Source organism: Bombina bombina, chromosome 1, assembly GCF_027579735.1.
Source record: "Bombina bombina isolate aBomBom1 chromosome 1, aBomBom1.pri, whole genome shotgun sequence".
Lineage (NCBI taxonomy): Eukaryota > Metazoa > Chordata > Amphibia > Anura > Bombinatoridae > Bombina > Bombina bombina.
The window spans coordinates 644,450,582-644,469,725 of NC_069499.1; the positions used below are offsets into that span (position 1 = coordinate 644,450,582).

Here is a 19,144-nt window from a genome sequence, read left to right on the forward strand (position 1 = left end):
CCTCTTCTCCCCCGGCTAGTAGCCAGGATCAAACAGGAGAAGGCTTCGGTAATTCTGATAGCTCCTGCGTGGCCACGCAGGACTTGGTATGCGGACTTAGTGAATATGTCATCGGTTCCACCATGGAAGCTACCTTTGAGGCAGGACCTTCTAATTCAAGGTCCATTCGAACATCCAAACCTAGTTTCTCTGCAACTGACTGCTTGGAGATTGAACGCTTGATTCTAGCTAAGCGTGGGTTTTCGGAATCAGTTATAGATACTCTGATCCAGGCTAGAAAGCCTGTCACCAGGAAAATTTACCATAAGATATGGCGGAAATATCTTTGCTGGTGCGAATCCAAGGGTTACTCATGGAGTAAGATTAGGATTCCAAGGATACTATCTTTTCTCCAAGAAGGATTGGAGAAAGGTCTATCAGCTAGTTCCTTAAAAGGACAGATATCTGCTCTGTCTGTTTTGTTACACAAGCGTCTGGCAGCCGTGCCAGATGTTCAGGCATTTGTACAGGCTTTAGTCAGAATCAAGCCTGTCTACAGACCTGTGGCTCCTCCATGGAGTCTAAATTTAGTTCTTTCATTTCTTCAAGGAGTCTAAATTTAGTTCTTTCATTTCTTCAAGGAGTTCCGTTTGAACCTCTACATTCCATAGATATCTTGGAAAGTTTTGTTTTTGGTAGCTATTTCTTCTGCTAGAAGAGTTTCTGAATTGTCTGCTTTGCAGTGTAATTCACCTTATCTGGTGTTCCATGCAGATAAGGTTGTTTTGCGTACCAAACCTGGTTTTCTTCCAAAAGTGGTTTCTAATAAGAATATTAACCAGGAAATCATTGTTCCTTCTCTGTGCCCTAATCCAGTTTCTAAGAAGGAACGACTGTTACACAATCTTGATGTGGTTCGTGCTTTAAAATTCTATTTACAAGCAACTAAAGATTTCAGACAAACATCTTCCTTGTTGTCTATTCTAGTAAGAGGAGAGGTCAGAAAGCGACTGCTACCTCTCTTTCCTTCTGGCTGAAAAGCATCATCAGATTGGTTTATGAGACTGCTGGACAGCAGCCTCCTGAACGAATTACAGCTCATTCCACCAGAGCTGTGGCTTCCACATGGGCTTTCAAGAATGAGGCTTCTGTTGAACAGATACTTTTGCTTCTTCTGAGGCTATTTTTGGGGGAGAGGTTTTACAAGCAGTGGTGCCTTCCGTTTAGGCTACCTGACTTGTTCCCTTCCTTCATCCGTGTCCTAAAGCTTTGGTATTGGTTCCCACAAGTAAGGATGAAGCCATGGACCGGATACACCAATGTAGGAGAAAACAGAATTTATGTTTACCTGATAAATTTCTTTCTCCTACGGTGTATCCGGTCCACGGCCCACCCTGGCATTTGGTCAGGTTTAAATTTATTTTTGCAAATTACAGTCACCACTGCACCCTATGGTTCTCCTTTTTCTCCTAAGCGTCGGTCGAATGACTGGGGGGGGGGGGAGCTATATGGACAGCTCTGCTGTGTGCTCTCTTTGCCACTTCCTGTAGGGAATGAGAATATCCCACAAGTAAGGATGAAGCCGTGGACCGGATACACCGTAGGAGAAAGAAATTTATCAGGTAAACATAAATTCTGTGTTTTTTATTTTTTTTATTATCTTTTATTAAAAAAATCTCCCCCCCCTCTCATTTTAGGAGGCTACCATGCAGGGTTCCGGGCTGTTTCTTGCAAGAGCTTTCTAACCCAAAATCATCATACGTGAAGAATTTCAAGCAGACTAAACATGAGCTGACACAGAGACTATACAGTCTTTTTAACAGTACCATTTTTGATCAGAAGGTATGTTTAAATATCCTAGTATTAGTTTGGCAAGATCTTTGTGGGACGATCTCAGAGTCCTTAATAGATTTAAATGGTGGTGCTTAAAGTGAATAATCACTAGTATATATTGAGTTGTGTCTACCTACTCCTAGACTCTAATAGCCAGACATGTTTATGTCCTTCCTCTAAGTACCTAGGGGTTAATCACAATCCTTTAGAAAAATGTATCAAATCCCCATATACTTCAATGATGGTTTTCTGTAGAAAACCGTTAGATACGTTTTTCAACGTTATTTTGATCAACCCCATGGTGTATAGTAATGTAGGGCTTTGTCTCTTTTCTAAGGTGTTTGTTATTCTGCTTCCATCCGCCTATAACTCCCACTAGTTATTACTAGCCATAGTTATGTATCTCATACCTTATGTTCATTTTTCTACTGTCCTGTTTTCTTTAAAGAAATTTTCCAGTGGGTAAGACACCAATAGTAGTGTTCAAAAGAACATTCAAACGAGGGTGTCACCTTCTGCACACAGACAACTTGTATCCAAACAGGACAATTAAAATAGGCAACATGTTGGACTAAACTACTCTTATTCATGCTTTTATTTCACATGGTTCTCTATACATTATCTATACACTACACTCCTCTTAAAAAACAATAATATGCAGAAATGAAACCATAATGCTACCTAGCGGCCCAATGAATTATGCATACAGTACAAATAGAAGGCTGTGAAAAATACTTCACTGTAGCTAATAAAATTATTTCTCCTTTTTGGATAGAATGTCAACCCTAGTGTATCCAAAATGTTTCACACCACATCATGAAAAAGAAACTTGATATATGACTTAATTGACTAATTTTCTTTCCCTTTCCAATGAAATGGACAGACACTAATATTTGTGTTTTTTAAATGGACAAAAAAAAATGTTTTCATGAATCGGAGAAAACAATTTAAAAAAAAATCTCTATTTACTTCTGTATCAAATTATACTTTGTTCTTGTGGTAATGCCTATATAGGTAGTGTGCACGTTTCTGGAGCCTGTTGCAAGTATGCTTTTGGGTACTAGTTGGCAGCTGTGTTTACACTATGTATCGCACTGTTAAAAGTGTTATTGCAGAACTGCTGCCATATAGTGTTCCAGGTATGTGCACGCTCCTGAACCTACCTACACAAAGGATACCGAGAGAGAGAGACACGCACGCATAAATTATCTTCACATATCTCTTTTCTCTGGACCGGTCTGGTATCGGATCAAGTGGGGGGCAGGCTTTCCATTTTTGGTCAAGCGTGGAAAGAGATGTCCCAGATCCTTGGGCTGTGGATATGGTATCTCAGGATTACAAAATAGAATTCAAAACTTTCCCTCCCAGGGGCAGATTCCACCTCAAGATTATCTGCAGACCAGGTAAAAAGAGAGGCATTATTGAACTGCATTCAGGACCTTTCCTCCCTGGGAGTGATTGTTCCAGTTCTAGTAAGGGAACAGGGTCTAGGATTCTATTCAAATCTGTTTGTGGGTCCCAAAAAAGAGGGAACTTTTTGACCCATTTTAGACCTTAAGTGCCTCAGGGTACAGTCCTTCATAATTGAAACCATTCATTCCATTCTTCCTTTGGTCCAAGAGGGTCAGTTCATGACGACCATAGACCTGAAGGACGCATGAAATTTTAAGCAACTTTCTAATTATCAAATGTTCTTCATTCTCTTGGCATCTATATTTGAAATGCAAGAATGTAAGTTTAGATGCCGGTCCATTTTTGGTGAACAACCTGGGTTGTTCTTGCTGATTTGTGGATAAATTCATCCACCAATAAAAAAGTGCTGTCCAGAAGTCTCAACCAAAAAAGCTTAGATGCCTTCTTTTTCAAAAAAAGATAGCAAGTGAACAAAGAAAAATTGGTAATAGGAGTAAATTAGAAAGTTGCTTAAAATTGCATGCTCTATCTGAATCACAAAAGAAAAAGTGTCCCTTTAATGTTGCCATCCACAGGGATCATTTCAAATTCTTGAGATTCGCTTTTCTAGACAAACACTTTCAGTTTGTGGCTCTACCGTTTGGACTTGCCACACCTCCCAGAATTTTCTCAAAGGTTCTGGGGGCTCTCTTGGCAGTGATCAGGTCTCAGGGAATTGCAGTGGTGCCATATCTGGACGACATTGGTTCAGGCGCCATCTTTTCAACAAACTCTCATACAGAGATCTTGTTGTTTTTTCTATATTTCCATGGTTGGAAAGTGAATCTGGAAAGAGAGTTCCCTTGTTCCAGCTACAAGGGTGGTTTTCTTAGGGACCATAATAGATTCCCTATCTATGAAAATGTTTCTGACGGAGGTCAGAAAATCCAAAATTCTCTCCTCTTGACTCTCTTCAGTCTACTGTTCGGCCATCAGTGGCTCACTGTATGGAGGTAATTGGTCTGATGGTCGCTTCCATGGACATTATTCCCTTTGCTCGATTCCATTGGAGAGCTCTGCAATTATGCATGCTCATACAATGGAACGGAGACCATTCAGATCTGTCTCAGAGGATAGATCTAGACCAGTCGACAAGAGACTCTCTCCCGTGGTAGCTTTCTCAGGACCATCTGTCTCGGGGCACATGCTTCCGGAGACCTTCCTGAGTGATTGTGACCACGGACGCCAGCCTGCTAGGCTGGGAAGCAGTCTGGTACTCGTTTCAGTCGGACAACATCACCACAGTGGCTTACATCAACCACCAGGGAGGAACTGTGAGTTCTTTAGCCATGAAGGAGGTGGCACGGATTATTCAGTGGGCGGAAGCTCACAATTGTCTGTCTGCCATCCACATTCCTGGAGTGGACAACGGGGAAGCGGATTTCCTGAGCAGACAGACATTTCATCCCGAGGAGTTTTCTCCAGGTCAACCCTCAAATGGGGGGTGCCAGAGATGGATCTGATGGGTCTCGGCAGAATGCCAAGCTTCCAAGGTAGGGTTCAAGGTCAAGAGATCTTCAGGCCGCTCTGATAGATTCTTTGGCAGTTCCTTGGGATTTCGGTCTAGCATACCAGTTTCCTCCATTTGCACTCTTTCCATGAGTTATTGCTCGTATATAACAAGAGAGTGCATCAGTAATTCTATTATCTCCTGCATGGCCTCTCAGGATCTGGTATGCAGACCTAGTGAAGATATCATCTCGGCTGCCTTGGAGGTTGCCTCTGAGGAAAGACCTTCTAACTCAGGGTCCATTCCTCCATCCAAATCTCGTTTCTCTGAAGCTGACTGATTGGAGATTGAATGCTTAGTTCTGTCTAAGCGTGGATTTTCTGAGTCGGTCATTGAGACCATGATCCAGGCTCGCGAGCCTGTTACTCGAAAAATTTACCATAAGGTATGCATGGTGTGTAAATACCTTTTTTATTGGTGTGAATCTAAGGGCTACTCTTTGGAGTAGGGTCGGGATTCCTAGAATTTTGTCTTTTCTCCAGGAAGGTCTGGATAAAGGGTTGTCAATGCAGAAATATGACCTTTCAGAGAACTGACTATTTTGTTACACAAGCGTCTGGCGGATGTGCCAGATGTTCAATCTTTTTGTCAGGCTCCATTTAAGCCAATGCATTGCATAGATATTAAGTTGCTATCTTGGGAGGTTTTGTTTCTTATTGCTGTCTCTTCTGCTCAGAGAGTTTCTAAATTCTCCATAGATAAAGGGGGGTACTTATTAATCTGAAGATTCCTCTTATGAGGATACATTTTCTGAAACCCAGGACCCCACCCTGCATATTCATGCTCTTTTACAGGAAGTTTTAATTGCTTTGGAAGTATACATTTTCCTACTGCAGACATATGCAACAAGTTAAGGCAACCTCCAAACAGCCATTTACATTTCCCATGTTTGAGTTTCTGATCTAATTTCTAAGGAATGTCATGTTCATTTTATTCAATCTGCCAAGTTGAGATCTATGTCCCATCTTCCTTCAGATATAGAGGTATGAAAACTATTCTTAAAGGGATACTAAGCCCAATTTTTTTTTTTGTGTGATTCAGATAGTGCATGCAAATTTTGAGCAATTTTCTAATATACTCCTATTATCAATTTTTCTTTGTTCTCTTGCTGTCTTTATTTGAAATGCAGGAATCTGCTTCAGAGTCATGGTTGCAAAGTCAGTCTTTTCAAAGAGCTCCTTGACTGCTCAGACCTGTGTATTTCTTTCCTAAGATATGGTGAGTCCACGGCTTGAATAATTACTGTTGGGAATATCACTCCTGGCCAGCAGGAGTAGGCAAAGAGCACCACAGTTACACTGTTAAGTATAACTCCCTTACCCACAACCCCCAGTCATTCTCTTTGCCTTCGGTGCATGGAGGAGGTGAAGTTTAGGTGTCTGAAGAAAAATTTTGATTTCATCTACAAGCAAGTTTTGGGGTATAGCCGTATTGCACGTCATTCCTTGCAGTCGGGTAGTGGTGGTTTTAAAGCAGTTAGGAACTTGTAAAGAGGTACTTACTGCATTTTCCTAACAATTGCTGCCCTAGTTTAGAAAGCCAGAGTTGGCTACTCTGTTCTTTCTCTTTCAAAGGTCTCTGTGAAGAACTGAGTTTTCTCATACCTTGTAACTGTCTACATGTCGGACATCGGAGCAGGTAAGTGCTTTTTCTTCCAGTTGGGGAGACCATGCACTTAACAAATTAAGACACTGCTTTTTTATTGGGACAAAGATAATCCTGTTATATGGGTTACACTGGGGCATGAAGCAGGCACTGTAGCATGTGCTATTTAAATTCTTTTAAAAGGAAAGGGTAAAATGTTTTTATTAGGCTTTATTTTCTGACACATATTTACTTGATAAAACAATTCAAGTTTAAACTGAAAGGCTGAATTTTCTATTTCAGCAGCTTATTCATTTCCCCTTTGATTTAAAATAAACCGATGCAACATTTTATTTCTGATACTCATTGTACCAGGAAGCTAGTTTTAGTGCCTCTGTGTCCCAGTAGTAATTTGAGCTCAGCAGTTGCAGACCGGCTTTACTTCATAATCTTTCTGAGGAAAAATGTTGTTTTTCTCCATTTCTGGATGATCCGTTCTTAATTGATAGCGGTAAGGTACCTCAGTAATTAAGGTGTGGGGTTGCCTGAGGGGTATTTTAGAAGTTTATTTGATGTTTATTAAATGTTTTTTCTTAACTTTTCTCACATAATTTTAGCTGGGGATCAATCCTAATTTGGGATAACATTTAAAGTGTATTTTTCCTAAGCTTATTGTAATTGAATATTAAAATCTTTGAAACTTTTCTGTACAAGTTTATTTACTGTTTCACAGCATGTCCGATATGGAGCAAGAGCCTGCTCTCATGAATTCATGCTTATTATGTTTAGATGCACAAATTGCAGCTCCTATGCAATTTTGTTCTTCATGTGTCAAGAAAACTTTGCAAAATAAAGGTAATTTTTTTTAGCCTAATGTCTCTCGGGATGATGCTGTTAAAATAATACCTCAGCTTTCTCCTGCTATGTCCTAAGCCTCAATGGCGTCACATGCAGTGCCCTCCGGTTCCTCTATAACTCCTAGTGGAGTTTATTTAAAAGCAGAAATTGCTGCCCAGGTATCTTTAGCGGTATCTGCGGCATTAGCTGCCATTCCCAGATTACTGGGAAAACGCAAGAGGAAATCTAGAAATTCAGAAAGTAAGGTGTCTGTCCTCAGTTCTGCTTCCCAAGTTGTCCTTTCTCATAAGTCTGAAGAGGAAGATACATCAGGACTTTCTGAGGGTGAAATCTCAGATTCGGACAGTATAATTCCTTTTTTCTGAGACTGAGGTGGTATCCTTCAGATTTAAGCCTGAACACCTTCGTAAATTGTTAAAGGAGATTTTAGCTACTTTAGATGACTCTGATACCCCTGTCGTTGTCACTCATAAAAAATCTAGTAAACTTTCTTTGCTGAACCTTCCACTTTGGAGGTTTTTTCCTGTGCCGGACCGTGCTAGGGAGATTATCTCACTGGAATGGGAGAAACCAGGGGTGTCTTTTTCCACCCCCCCCCGTCTCCTATTTTTAAGAATATGTTTCCTGTCGAGGACTCCATTAAAGACCCTTGGTATACTGTACCCAAAGTTGAAGGGGCCATTTCCACTCTGGCTAAGAGAACCAGTATTCCTATTGAGGATAACTACTCTTTTAAGGATCCGATTGACAAGAAGCTAGAGGCTTATTTGAAAAAGATTTATGTTCATCAAGGTCTCCAATAACAACCTGCTATCTGTATTGCCATCGTGACTAGTGCAGCATCTTATTGGTTCAACGCCTTGTCTGATTCTCTTAAAGTAGAGACTTCCTTGGATGAAATTCAAGATAGGATTAAAGCTCTTAAGTTGGCCAATTCCTTTATTGCAGATGCCATTTTACAGGTTGTTAGACTAGGAGCTAAAACTTCTAGTTTTGCTGTCCTAGCCTGCATGGCGTTATGTTTGAATTGCTGGTCTGAAGACATTTCCTTTAAAGTCAAGCTTCTGGTGATTCCTTACAAAGGCAAAACCTTGTTTGGACCCAGTTTGGCAGAAATTATCTCTGATATCACGGGTGGAAAATGGTCTTTTCTACCTCAAGAGAAAAAGAATAGGCCTAAAGGACGTCAGAGTAATTTTCGTTCATTTCATATCTTCAGAGGAAAGCCTTCCCCTTCTTTCAAGCAGGGACAATCCAAATCTTCTTGGAAACCCAATCAGTCTTGGAACAATTGGAAACTATCAAAGAAACCCGCAGCCGATTCCAAATCGGCATGAAGGGTTTGCCCCCGATCCGGGATCAGATCAGGTGGTGGACAGACTTTTTCTCAGTTCTCTCAAGCCTGGATTCAAGATGTCCCAGATCCCTGGACTGTGGACATAGTATCCGAGGGTTACAAATTGGAATTCAAGACTTTTCCTCCCAGAGGCAGATTCCTTCTCTCAAGATTATCTGCAGACCAGATAAAATGAAGCGTTTTGGCAATGTATACACTACATTTGCTCCCTGGGAGTGATAGTTCCAGTGCAGGAACAGGGTCTCGGGTTCTACTCCATCCTATTTGTGGTTCCCAAAAAAGAGGGAACTTTCCGTCCCATTCTAGACATAAAGTGTCTAAACAAGTTTCTCAAAGTTCCATCCTTTAAGATGGAGACTATACACTCCATTCTTCCTTTATTACAAGAGGGTCAGTTAATGACAACCATAGACCTAAAGGATGCGTATCTTCATGTTCCTATTCACAGGGACCATCAGATTCCTGAGATTTTCCTTTCTGGACAAATATTTCCAGGTCATGGCCCTTCCATTTAGTCTAGTCACGGCTCCCAGAATTTTTTCAAAGGTTCTGGGGGCTCTTTTGGCAGTGATCCGTTCTCGTGGAATTGCTGTGGCACCCTACCTGAACATATTGGTTCAGGCGCCATCTTTTCAACAAGCAAAATCTCACACAGATATTGTTGTCTTTTCTTCGTTCCCACGGATGGAGTGTGAATCTGGAAAAAAGCTCCCTTTCCCCTTCTTAGGGACCATAATAGATTCTCTATTGATGAAGATTTTTCTGACAGAGGTCAGGAAAAACAAAATAATTTCATCTTGCCTCTCTCTTCAGGCTTCTGCTCTTCCTTCAGTGGCTCAATGTATGGAGGTAATCGGTCTGATGGTGTCTTGGACATCATTTCTTTTGCTCAATTCCATTTGAGAGCTCTCCAGTTGTGCATGCTCAGGCAACGGAATGGCGACCATGCGGATCTATCTCAGAGAATAGAGTAAGATCATTCATCAAGGGATTCTCTCGTGGTGAATTTCCCAGGAACATCTGTCTCAGGGCACATGCTTTTGGAGACCTTCCTGGGTGATCGTGACCACGGACGCCAGCCTGCTGGGCTGGGGAGCAGTCTGCAACTCGTTAAAAGCTCAGGGCCTTTGGACTCGCGAGGAGTCTGCTCTTGGCATGAACATCTTTGAGTTGATGGCGATTTAATATGCTTGGCTTGGCCTCAGTTGTCCTCAGCCCAGTTTCAGGTTCCAGTAAGATAACATAACCTCTGTGGCTTGCATCAATCACCAGGGAGCAACTCTGAGTTCCTTAGCCATGAAGGAGGTTACTTGGATTATTCAGTGGGCTGAGACCCACAATTGCTGTCTGCCATCCACATTCCAGAAGTAGACAACTGGGAATAGGGTTGCAGCCTCAGCCATGGTTTCCTGGACACTTATGAGTTATACATTTTGCCGGGTGTGCAGGTAGGAACAGGAATTTCAACCTTAGACAGCACACAAATAGTGACACTGAACAGCACTATTCATGTTCCTACTTGCACACCCTGCAGCATGTATAACTCATAAGTGTCAAGGAAAACATGGCCGAGGTGGCAACCCTAACTGGGAAGCAGATTTTCTGAGCAGACACTTTTCATCCCGGGGAGTGGGAACTCCATCTGGAGGTGTTTTCCAGCTTAGTCCTCAAATGAAGGGTTCTGGAGTTGGATCTGATGGCGTACCGTCAGAACGCCAAGCTTCCAAGGTACGGTTCAAGGTCAAGAGATCCGCAGGCCGTTCTGATAGATGCTCTGGCGGTTCCTTGGGTTTTCAGGTTGGCATACCTGTTTCCTCCGTTTGCTCTCCTTCCACGAATCATTGCTCGTATCAAACAGTAGAGGGTGTTGGTGATTCTAATAGCCCCTGCGTGGCCTCGCAGGATCTGGTTCGCAGACCTAGTGGAGCTGTCATCTCTCCCACCTTGGAGAGTACCTCTGAGGAAGGACCTCCTGATTCAGGGTCCCTTCCTTCATCCAAATCTTGTTTCTCTGAAGCTTACTGCTTGGAGATTGAACGCTTAATTCTGTCTAAGCGTGGTTTTTCTGATTCGGTCATTGAGACCATGATTCAGGCTTGCAAGCCTGTTACTAGAAAGATTTACCATAAGATATGGCATAAATATCTTTATTGGTGTGAATCCAAGGGCTACTATTTGAGTAGAATTATAATTCCTAGAATTTTATCTTTTCTTCAGGAAGGCCTGGAGAAGGGATTGTCAGTCAGTACCCTGAAGGGTCAGATTTCTGCTTTATCAGTTTTACTACATAAATGTTTGGCAGATGTGCAATCTTTTTGTCAGGCCTTGGTCAAAATCAGGCCTGTCTTTAAGTCTGTTGCTCCTCCTTGGAGCCTTAACCTTGTTGTTAAAGTTTTACAGCTGGCTCTGTTTGAGCCGTTGCATTCCATAGACATTAAGTTGTTATCTTGGAAGGTTTTGTTTCTTGTTGCTATCTCTTCTGCTAGAAGAGTCTCGGAGCCCTCAGCTCTGCAGTGTGATTCCCCTCATCTTATTTTTTATGCAGATAAGGCGGTTCTTCAAACTAAGTTAGGTTTCCTTCCTAAAGTTGTTTCTAATTGAAATATCAATCAGGAAATTGTTGTTCCCTCTGTGTCTTAATCCTACTTCTTCCAAAGAACGTTTGTTACACAATTTGTATGTGGTACATGCTCTTAAATTCTACTTACAGGTGACTAAGTATTTTCACCAGTTCCCTGCCCTCTTTGTCTGTTTCTCTGGGAAACGTAAAGGTCAAAAAGCTACTGCTACTGCTCTTTCTTTTTAGTTACGAAGTATAATTCGTTTGGCTTATGAGACTGCTGGACAGCAGCCTCCTGAGACATTACGGCTCATTCCACAAGAGCTGTTTCCTCTTCTTGGGCTTGCAAATTTGTTCCACAGAAGCTTCATTTTTGAAAGGCTGCAACTTAGTCTTCTCTACATACTTTTTAATTTTTTTTACAAACTTTTGCCTCGGCTATGGCTTATTTTGGGAGAAAGGTTCTTCAAGCGGGGGTGCATTCTGTTTAGGACTGCCTGTCTTGTCCCTCCCTATTTATCAGTGTCCTCTAGCTTGGGTATTGGTTCCCAACAGTAATTACTCAAGCTGTGGGCTCACCATATCTTAGGAAAGAGAAACAAAATTTATGTTTACCTGATAAATTTATTTCTGGATATGGTGAGTCCACGGCCCCACCCTTTATTTTAAGACAGTTGTTCTTTTGACTATAACCTCAGGCACCGCTACACATTGTGTTACTCCTTTTTCTCCATTTCCCTTCGGTCGAATGACTGGGGGTTGTGGGTAAGGGAGTAATACTTAACAATTTAGCTGTGGTGCTCTTTGTCGCCTCCTGCTCGTCAGGAGTGATATTCCCAACAGTAATTACTCAAGCCGTGGACTCACCATATCCGGAAATAAATAAATTTATCAGGTAAACATAAATTTCTTTTTAATGACACGATGAGTCCACGGATCATCTAATTACTATTGGGAATACCTCTCCTGCCCTGCTGGAGGCAGCAAAGAGCACCACAGCAAAGCTGTTAAATATCACCTCCCTTCCCTCCCAACCCAGTCATTCTCTTTGCAAGGAGGTGGTAAATTTAGGTGTTAGAAAAGATTCTTCAGTCAAGAGTTTTTTTATTTTTAAAGTAGTACAAGATTGTGCTGCTTTGTTCTAGGGTGTACCTGTAGTCCATATCAGTCTCTTCAGTAGAGCAGTGGTGGCTTTAGAGCAATGGGAACTTGTGAGACATAATTCTCACTGCGCCTCTCATATATTTCATGCTGCACTACTCCCAAAGACTGAGGGAAATTACTCAGCCTTTTATTTCTCCACAGGTCGATGTGAGGGAGAGGACCTCAAGCCTGTGAGCTGCCTTGCTGTCAGGCAGATGTATAAGGTAAGTGTTAACTTTATTATTTCTGGGGACAACAGAAACAACTCTCAGAAAGTGAGCACTACATTTCAAACAATTATTCACATAATGAAGGGCTCAGAATAGAAGAGGGGCTCTTTATTGTGGTGGGACATGTAAACTCTTCTAGATGGAGAGGACTTTTGACAGCCTTATGATGCAGGCACTGGGGCTGGGAGACGGTTATTGCAAATGCCTCTGGTGGTTTTACTTGGTAAATTACCGACCGGGAGATTGTTCCTTATGGCGACGCCCACGATAGCTGAGTTGCGCCCCACTTTTATTGCGCCTCAGTGTGAGATACACGAATAAGAGATCTTCATAATCAGCATAGAAAAGCATGATTCTCGGTACCAGCATGCATTTCTAGGACCGGAAAACACTTGCTTTCTTCTCCTGCTGTGTTCCGGATCGTCTTCTGAAATAAAGCAGCGGTACAGCGAGTCAGGTAGGCACCTCAGCAAAGCTGCTGAGGTGTAGAGGTGTTATATTTCTATTAATCTGCTGATTTTGTATTTTTGCATTCTCCAGTAAAAAAGTTACTTTCTCCAACATTTGTGTGTCCGGTCCACGGCGTCATCCATAACTTGTGGGAATATTCTCCTCCCCAACAGGAAATGGCAAAGAGCACAGCAAAAGCTGTCCATATAGTCCCTCCCAGGCTCCGCCCCCCCAGTCATTCTCTTTGCCGCTCTGAACAAGTAGCATCTCCACGGAGATGGTGAAGAGTATGTGGTGTTTAGTTGTAGTTTTTATTCTACTATCAAGAGTTTGTTATTTTAAAATAGTGCTGGTATGTACTATTTACTCTGAAACAGAAAGAGATGAAGAGTTCTGTTTATGAGAGGAGTATGATTTTAGCAGCAGTAACTAAAATCGATTGCTGTTCCCACACAGGACTGTTGAGCTGAGAGAACTTCAGTTGGGGGGAACAGTTTGCAGACTTTTCTGCTTAAGGTATGACTAGCCATTTTTCTAACAAGACTGTGTAATGCTGGAAGGCTGTCATTTTTCCCCTCATGGGGATCGGTAAGCCATTTTCTTAGTCTCAAACAGAATAAAGGGCTTAATATGGGCTATAAACTGGTAGACACTTTTATGGGCTAAATCGATTGCTTTATTTAGGTATTTTATACAGTTTGAAGTTGATTTTCACACTTTTATAACTTTGGGGAACGTTTTTTACGTCAGGCACTTGTTTAGACACCTTCCCAGTCAGGAAGGGCCTTTCTCTGTAGTAGGTAGAGCCTCATTTTCGCGCCATTACTGCGCAGTTACTTTTGAGATCAGTACATGCAGCTGCATGTGTGTGGGTCTGGAATTCATTGAAAAGGTTCCTAGAAGGCTTCATTTGGTATCGTATATTCCCCTGGGTTTGGTGAAGTCGCAGCAAAGGCTGGGGCTGGGACTGTAAGGGGGTTAAAATTGTAAATGGCTCCGGTTTCCACATTTTAAGGGTTAACAGCCTGAAATTTGGGGTGCAATGCTTTGAATGCTTTAAGACACGGTGGTGAAATTTTGGTTAAGATTGAATAATTCCTTCATAGTTTTTCACATATTCAGTAATAAAGTGTGCCCTGTTTAAAATTTAAAGAGACAAAAACGGTTTTTGTACTTTATTAACAAGTTTAACCCTGTTTAACATGTCTGTGCCTTCAGTTAGATCATGTTCTGTATGTATGGAAGCCAATGTGTCTCCCCCTTCTAAAATGTGTGATAATTGTGCCATAGCGTCCAAACAAAGTAAGGACAGTACTGTCACAGATAGTAAAGTTGCCCAAGATGATTCCTCAGATGAAGGGAGTAGACATAGTTCTACATCATCTCCTTCTGTGTCTACACCAGTTTTGCCCACGCAGGAGACCCCTAGTACTTCTAGCGCGCCAATGCTTGTTACTATGCAACAATTGACGGCAGTAATGGATAACTCCATAGCAAATATTTTATCCAAAATGCCTGCATTTCAGAGAAAGCGCGATTGCTCTGTTTTAAACACTGTAGAGCAGGAAGGCGCTGATGATAATTTTTCTGTCATACCCTCACACCAATCTGTAGTGGCAATGAGGGAGGTTTTGTCAGATGGGGAAATTTCTGATTCAGGAAGAATTTCTCAGCAGGCAGAACCTGATGTTGTGACATTTAAATTTAAATTAGAGCATATCCGCGCACTGCTTAAGGAGGTGCTATCTACTCTGGATGATTGTGACAATCTGGTCATCCCAGAAAAATTGTGCAAGATGGACAAGTTCCTAGAGGTCCCGGTGCACCCCGACGCTTTTCCAATACCCAAGCGGGTGGCGGACATAGTGAATAAGGAGTGGGAGAAGCCAGGCATACCTTTTGTCCCTCCTCCTATATTTAAGAAATTATTTCCCATGGTCGACCCCAGAAAGGACTTATGGCAAACAGTTCCTAAGGTCGAGGGGGCGGTTTCTACACTAGCCAAACGCACGACCATTCCTATTGAGGACAATTGTGCTTTCAAAGATCCTATGGATAAAAAATTGGAGGGTTTGCTTAAAAAGATTTTTGTACAGCAAGGTTACCTCCTTCAACCTATTTCGTGTATTATTCCTGTCACTACAGCAGCGTGGTTCTGGTTCGAAGAACTAGAAAAATCGCTCAGTAGAGAGACTCCGTATGAGGAAGTTATGGACAGAATTCACGCACTTAAGTTAGCTAATTCCTTTATTTTAGATGCCGCTTTGCAGTTAGCGAGATTAGCGGCGAAAAATTCAGGGTTTGCAATTGTGGCGCGCAGAGCGCTCTGGCTAAAGTCTTGGTCAGCGGATGTATCTTCCAAGACAAAATTGCTTAATATCCCTTTCAAAGGTAAGACCCTCTTTGGGCCAGAATTGAAAGAGATTATTTCAGACATCACTGGGGGTAAGGGCCATGCCCTCCCACAAGATAGGCCTTTCAAGGCTAAGAATAAGCCCAATTTTCGTTCCTTTCGCAATTTCAGGAACGGACCGGTCTCCAACTCTGCAGCCTCTAGACAAGAGGGTAATGCTTCCCAGACTAAACCAGCTTGGAAACCGATGCAAGGCTGGAACAAGGGTAAGCAGGCCAAGAAACCTGCTGCTGCTACCAAAACAGCATGAAGGGGTAGCCCCCGATCCAGGACCGGATCTAGTAGGGGGCAGACTCTCTCTCTTTGCTCAGGCTTGGGCAAGAGATGTTCAGGATCCCTGGGCACTAGAAATAGTCTCTCAGGGTTATCTTCTAGAATTCAAGGAACTACCCCCAAGGGGAAGGTTCCACACGTCTCGCTTATCTTCAAACCAAATAAAGAGACAGGCATTCTTACATTGTGTAGAAAACCTGTTAAAAATGGGAGTGATACACCCAGTTCCAACTGTGGAACAAGGTCTGGGGTTTTACTCAAATCTGTTTGTAGTTCCCAAAAAAGAGGGAACTTTCAGACCAATTCTGGATTTAAAAATTCTAAACAAATTTCTCAGAGTGCCATCGTTCAAAATGGAAACTATTCGAACGATTTTACCTACAATCCAGGAGGGTCAATTTATGACTACCGTGGATCTAAAGGATGCGTATCTACGTATTCCTATCCACAAAGATCATCATCAGTTCCTAAGGTTCGCCTTTCTGGACAAACATTACCAGTTCGTGGCTCTCCCATTCGGACTAGCCACTGCTCCAAGGATTTTCACAAAGGTGCTCGGGTCCCTTCTAGCGGTTCTAAGAACAAGGGGCATTTCAGTGGCACCTTACTTGGACGACATCCTAATTCAAGCGTCTCTTTCAAGAGCAAAGGCTCACACAGACATTGTTCTAGCCTTTCTCAGATCTCACGGGTGGAAGGTGAACATAGAAAAAAGTTCCCTGTCTCCGTCGACAAGAGTCCCTTTCTTGGGGACAATAATAGATTCTTTAGAAATGAAGATTTTCCTGACAGATGTCAGAAAGTCAAAGCTTCTAAACGCTTGTCAAGTTCTTCACTCTGTTCTACGGCCTTCCATAGCTCAGTGCATGGAAGTAGTAGGGTTGATGGTTGCAGCAATGGACATAGTTCCTTTTGCGCGAATTCATCTAAGACCATTACAACTGTGCATGCTCAAACAGTGGAATGGGGACTATACAGACTTGTCTCCAATGATTCAAGTAGATCAGACGCCAGTCTATTAGGCTGGGGCGCGGTCTGGGATTCCCTGAAAGCTCAGGGTCTATGGTCCTGGGAAGAGTCTCTTCTCCCGATAAACATTCTGGAACTGAGAGCGATATTCATTGCTCTCCGGGCTTGGCCTCAACTAGCAAAGGCCAGATTCATAAGATTCCAATCAGACAACATGACGACTGTTGCTTACATCAACCATCAGGGGGGAACAAGGAGTTCTCTGGCGATGAGAGAGGTGACCAAAATCATCAAATGGGCGGAGGATCACTCCTGCCACCTATCTGCAATCCACATCCCAGGAGTAGACAACTGGGAGGCGGATTATCTGAGTCGTCAGACTTTCCATCCGGGGGAGTGGGAACTCCACCCGGAGGTGTTTGCCCAGTTGACCCAATTATGGGGCATTCCAGACATGGATCTGATGGCGTCTCATCAGAACTTCAAGGTTCCTTGCTACGGGTCCAGATCCAGGGATCCCAAGGCAACTCTAGTGGATGCATTGGTGGCGCCTTGGGCCTTCAACCTAGCTTATGCGTTTCCACCGTTCCCTCTCATTCCCAGGCTGGTAGCCAGGATCAAACAGGAGAAGGCCTCAGTGATTTTGATAGCTCCTGCGTGGCCACGCAGGACTTGGTATGCAGACCTGGTGAATATGTCATCGGCTCCACCATGGAAGCTACCTTTGAGACAGGATCTTCTAGTACAAGGTCCATTCGAACATCCAAATCTAGTTTCTCTCCAGCTGACTGCTTGGAAATTGAACGCTTGATTTTATCTAAGCGTGGGTTTTCAGATTCTGTGATAGATACTCTGGTACAAGCCAGAAAACCTGTGACTAGAAAGATTTACCATAAAATATGGAAAAGATATATCTGTTGGTGTGAATCCAAGGGATTCTCATGGAGTAAGATTAAAATTCCTAGGATCCTTTCCTTTCTCCAAGAAGGTTTGGATAAGGGATTGTCAGCGAGTTCTCTGAAAGGACAGATTTCTGCTTTATCTGTCTTGTTACACAAACGACTGGCAGCTGTGCCAGATGTTCAAGCTTTTGTTCAGGCTTTGGTCAGGATCAAGCCTGTTTACAGACCTTTGACTCCTCCCTGGAGTCTAAATTTAGTTCTTTCAGTTCTTCAAGGGGTTCCGTTTGAACCCTTACATTCCATAGATATCAAGTTGTTATCTTAGAAAGTTCTGTTTTTGGTTGCTATTTCTTCTGCTAGAAGAGTTTCTGAATTATCTGCTCTGCAGTGTAATCCGCCCTATTTGGTGTTCCATTCATATAAGGTTGTTTTGTGTACTAAACCTGGTTTCCTTCCAAAAGTTGTTTCCAACAAAAATATTAACCAAGAAATAGTTGTGCCTTCTTTGTGCCCGAATCCAGTTTCAAAGAAGGAACGTTTGTTACACAATTTGGATGTAGTCCGTGCTTTAAAGTTCTATTTAGAAGCAACAAAGGATTTCAGACAAACGTCTTCTCTGTTTGTCGTTTATTCTGGCAAGAGGAGAGGTCAAAAAGCTACTGCTACCTCTTTCCTTTTGGCTGAAAAGCATCATCCGATTGGCTTACGAGACTGCCGGACGGCAGCCTCCCGAACGAATCACAGCTCACTCTACTAGGGCTGTGGCTTCCACTTGGGCCTTCAAGAACGAGGCTTCTGTTGATCAGATATGTAAGGCAGCGACTTGGTCTTCTCTGCACACTTTTGCCAAATTCTACAAATTTGATACTTTTGCTTCTTCAGAGGCTATTTTTGGGAGAAAGGTTTTGCAAGCCGTGGTGCCTTCTGTTTAGGTAACCTGATTTGCTCCCTCCCTTCATCCGTGTCCTAAAGCTTTGGTATTGGTTCCCACAAGTTATGGATGACGCCGTGGACCGGACACACCAATGTTGGAGAAAACAGAATTTATGCTTACCTGATAAATTACTTTCTCCAACGGTGTGTCCGGTCCACGGCCCGCCCTGGTTTTTTTAATCGGGTTTGATAAATTTCTTTCTTTAACTACAGTCACCACGGCACCCTATAGTTTCTCCTTTTTTTCTCCTGTCCGTCGGTCGAATGACTGGGGGGGCGGAGCCTGGGAGGGACTATATGGACAGCTTTTGCTGTGCTCTTTGCCATTTCCTGTTGGGGAGGAGAATATTCCCACAAGTTATGGATGACGCCGTGGACCGGACACACCGTTGGAGAAAGTAATTTATCAGGTAAGCATAAATTCTGTTTTTAAAATTTAATGAGACAGTAACGTTTTTTCACAAATTGATAATTGAACCATTGTGAACCAGTATGGACCAAGAGGCCTTACAAAATATCACTTGTTCCTTGTGTTTTGATGCCAATGTGGAACCACCAATCCCTTTCTGTTCCTGATGTATTGAGAGGACTTTAAGTTATAGGGAAAAAAAAATTCTGAGCCAGCATTTTCTAAAGCGGTTGTCCAGAAGTCTAATGACTAGGTTCAATATATGCCGCAGCTTTCTCCTCAAGCGTCC

At 42.6% G+C, this 19,144-nt stretch overlaps 1 protein-coding gene across 1 annotated transcript in view; it reads left to right on the forward strand.

Annotated features, from left to right (window-relative positions):
- GCNA (germ cell nuclear acidic peptidase) overlaps positions 1 to 19,144 on the forward strand; it is a 178,066-nt gene that overhangs the window by 69,999 nt on the left and 88,923 nt on the right. Inside the window, exon 9 of the mRNA XM_053714019.1 lies at positions 1,677 to 1,821. Within this exon, the coding sequence (XP_053569994.1) occupies positions 1,677 to 1,821 (145 nt within the window). The remainder of the gene's footprint in view (positions 1 to 1,676; positions 1,822 to 19,144) is intronic.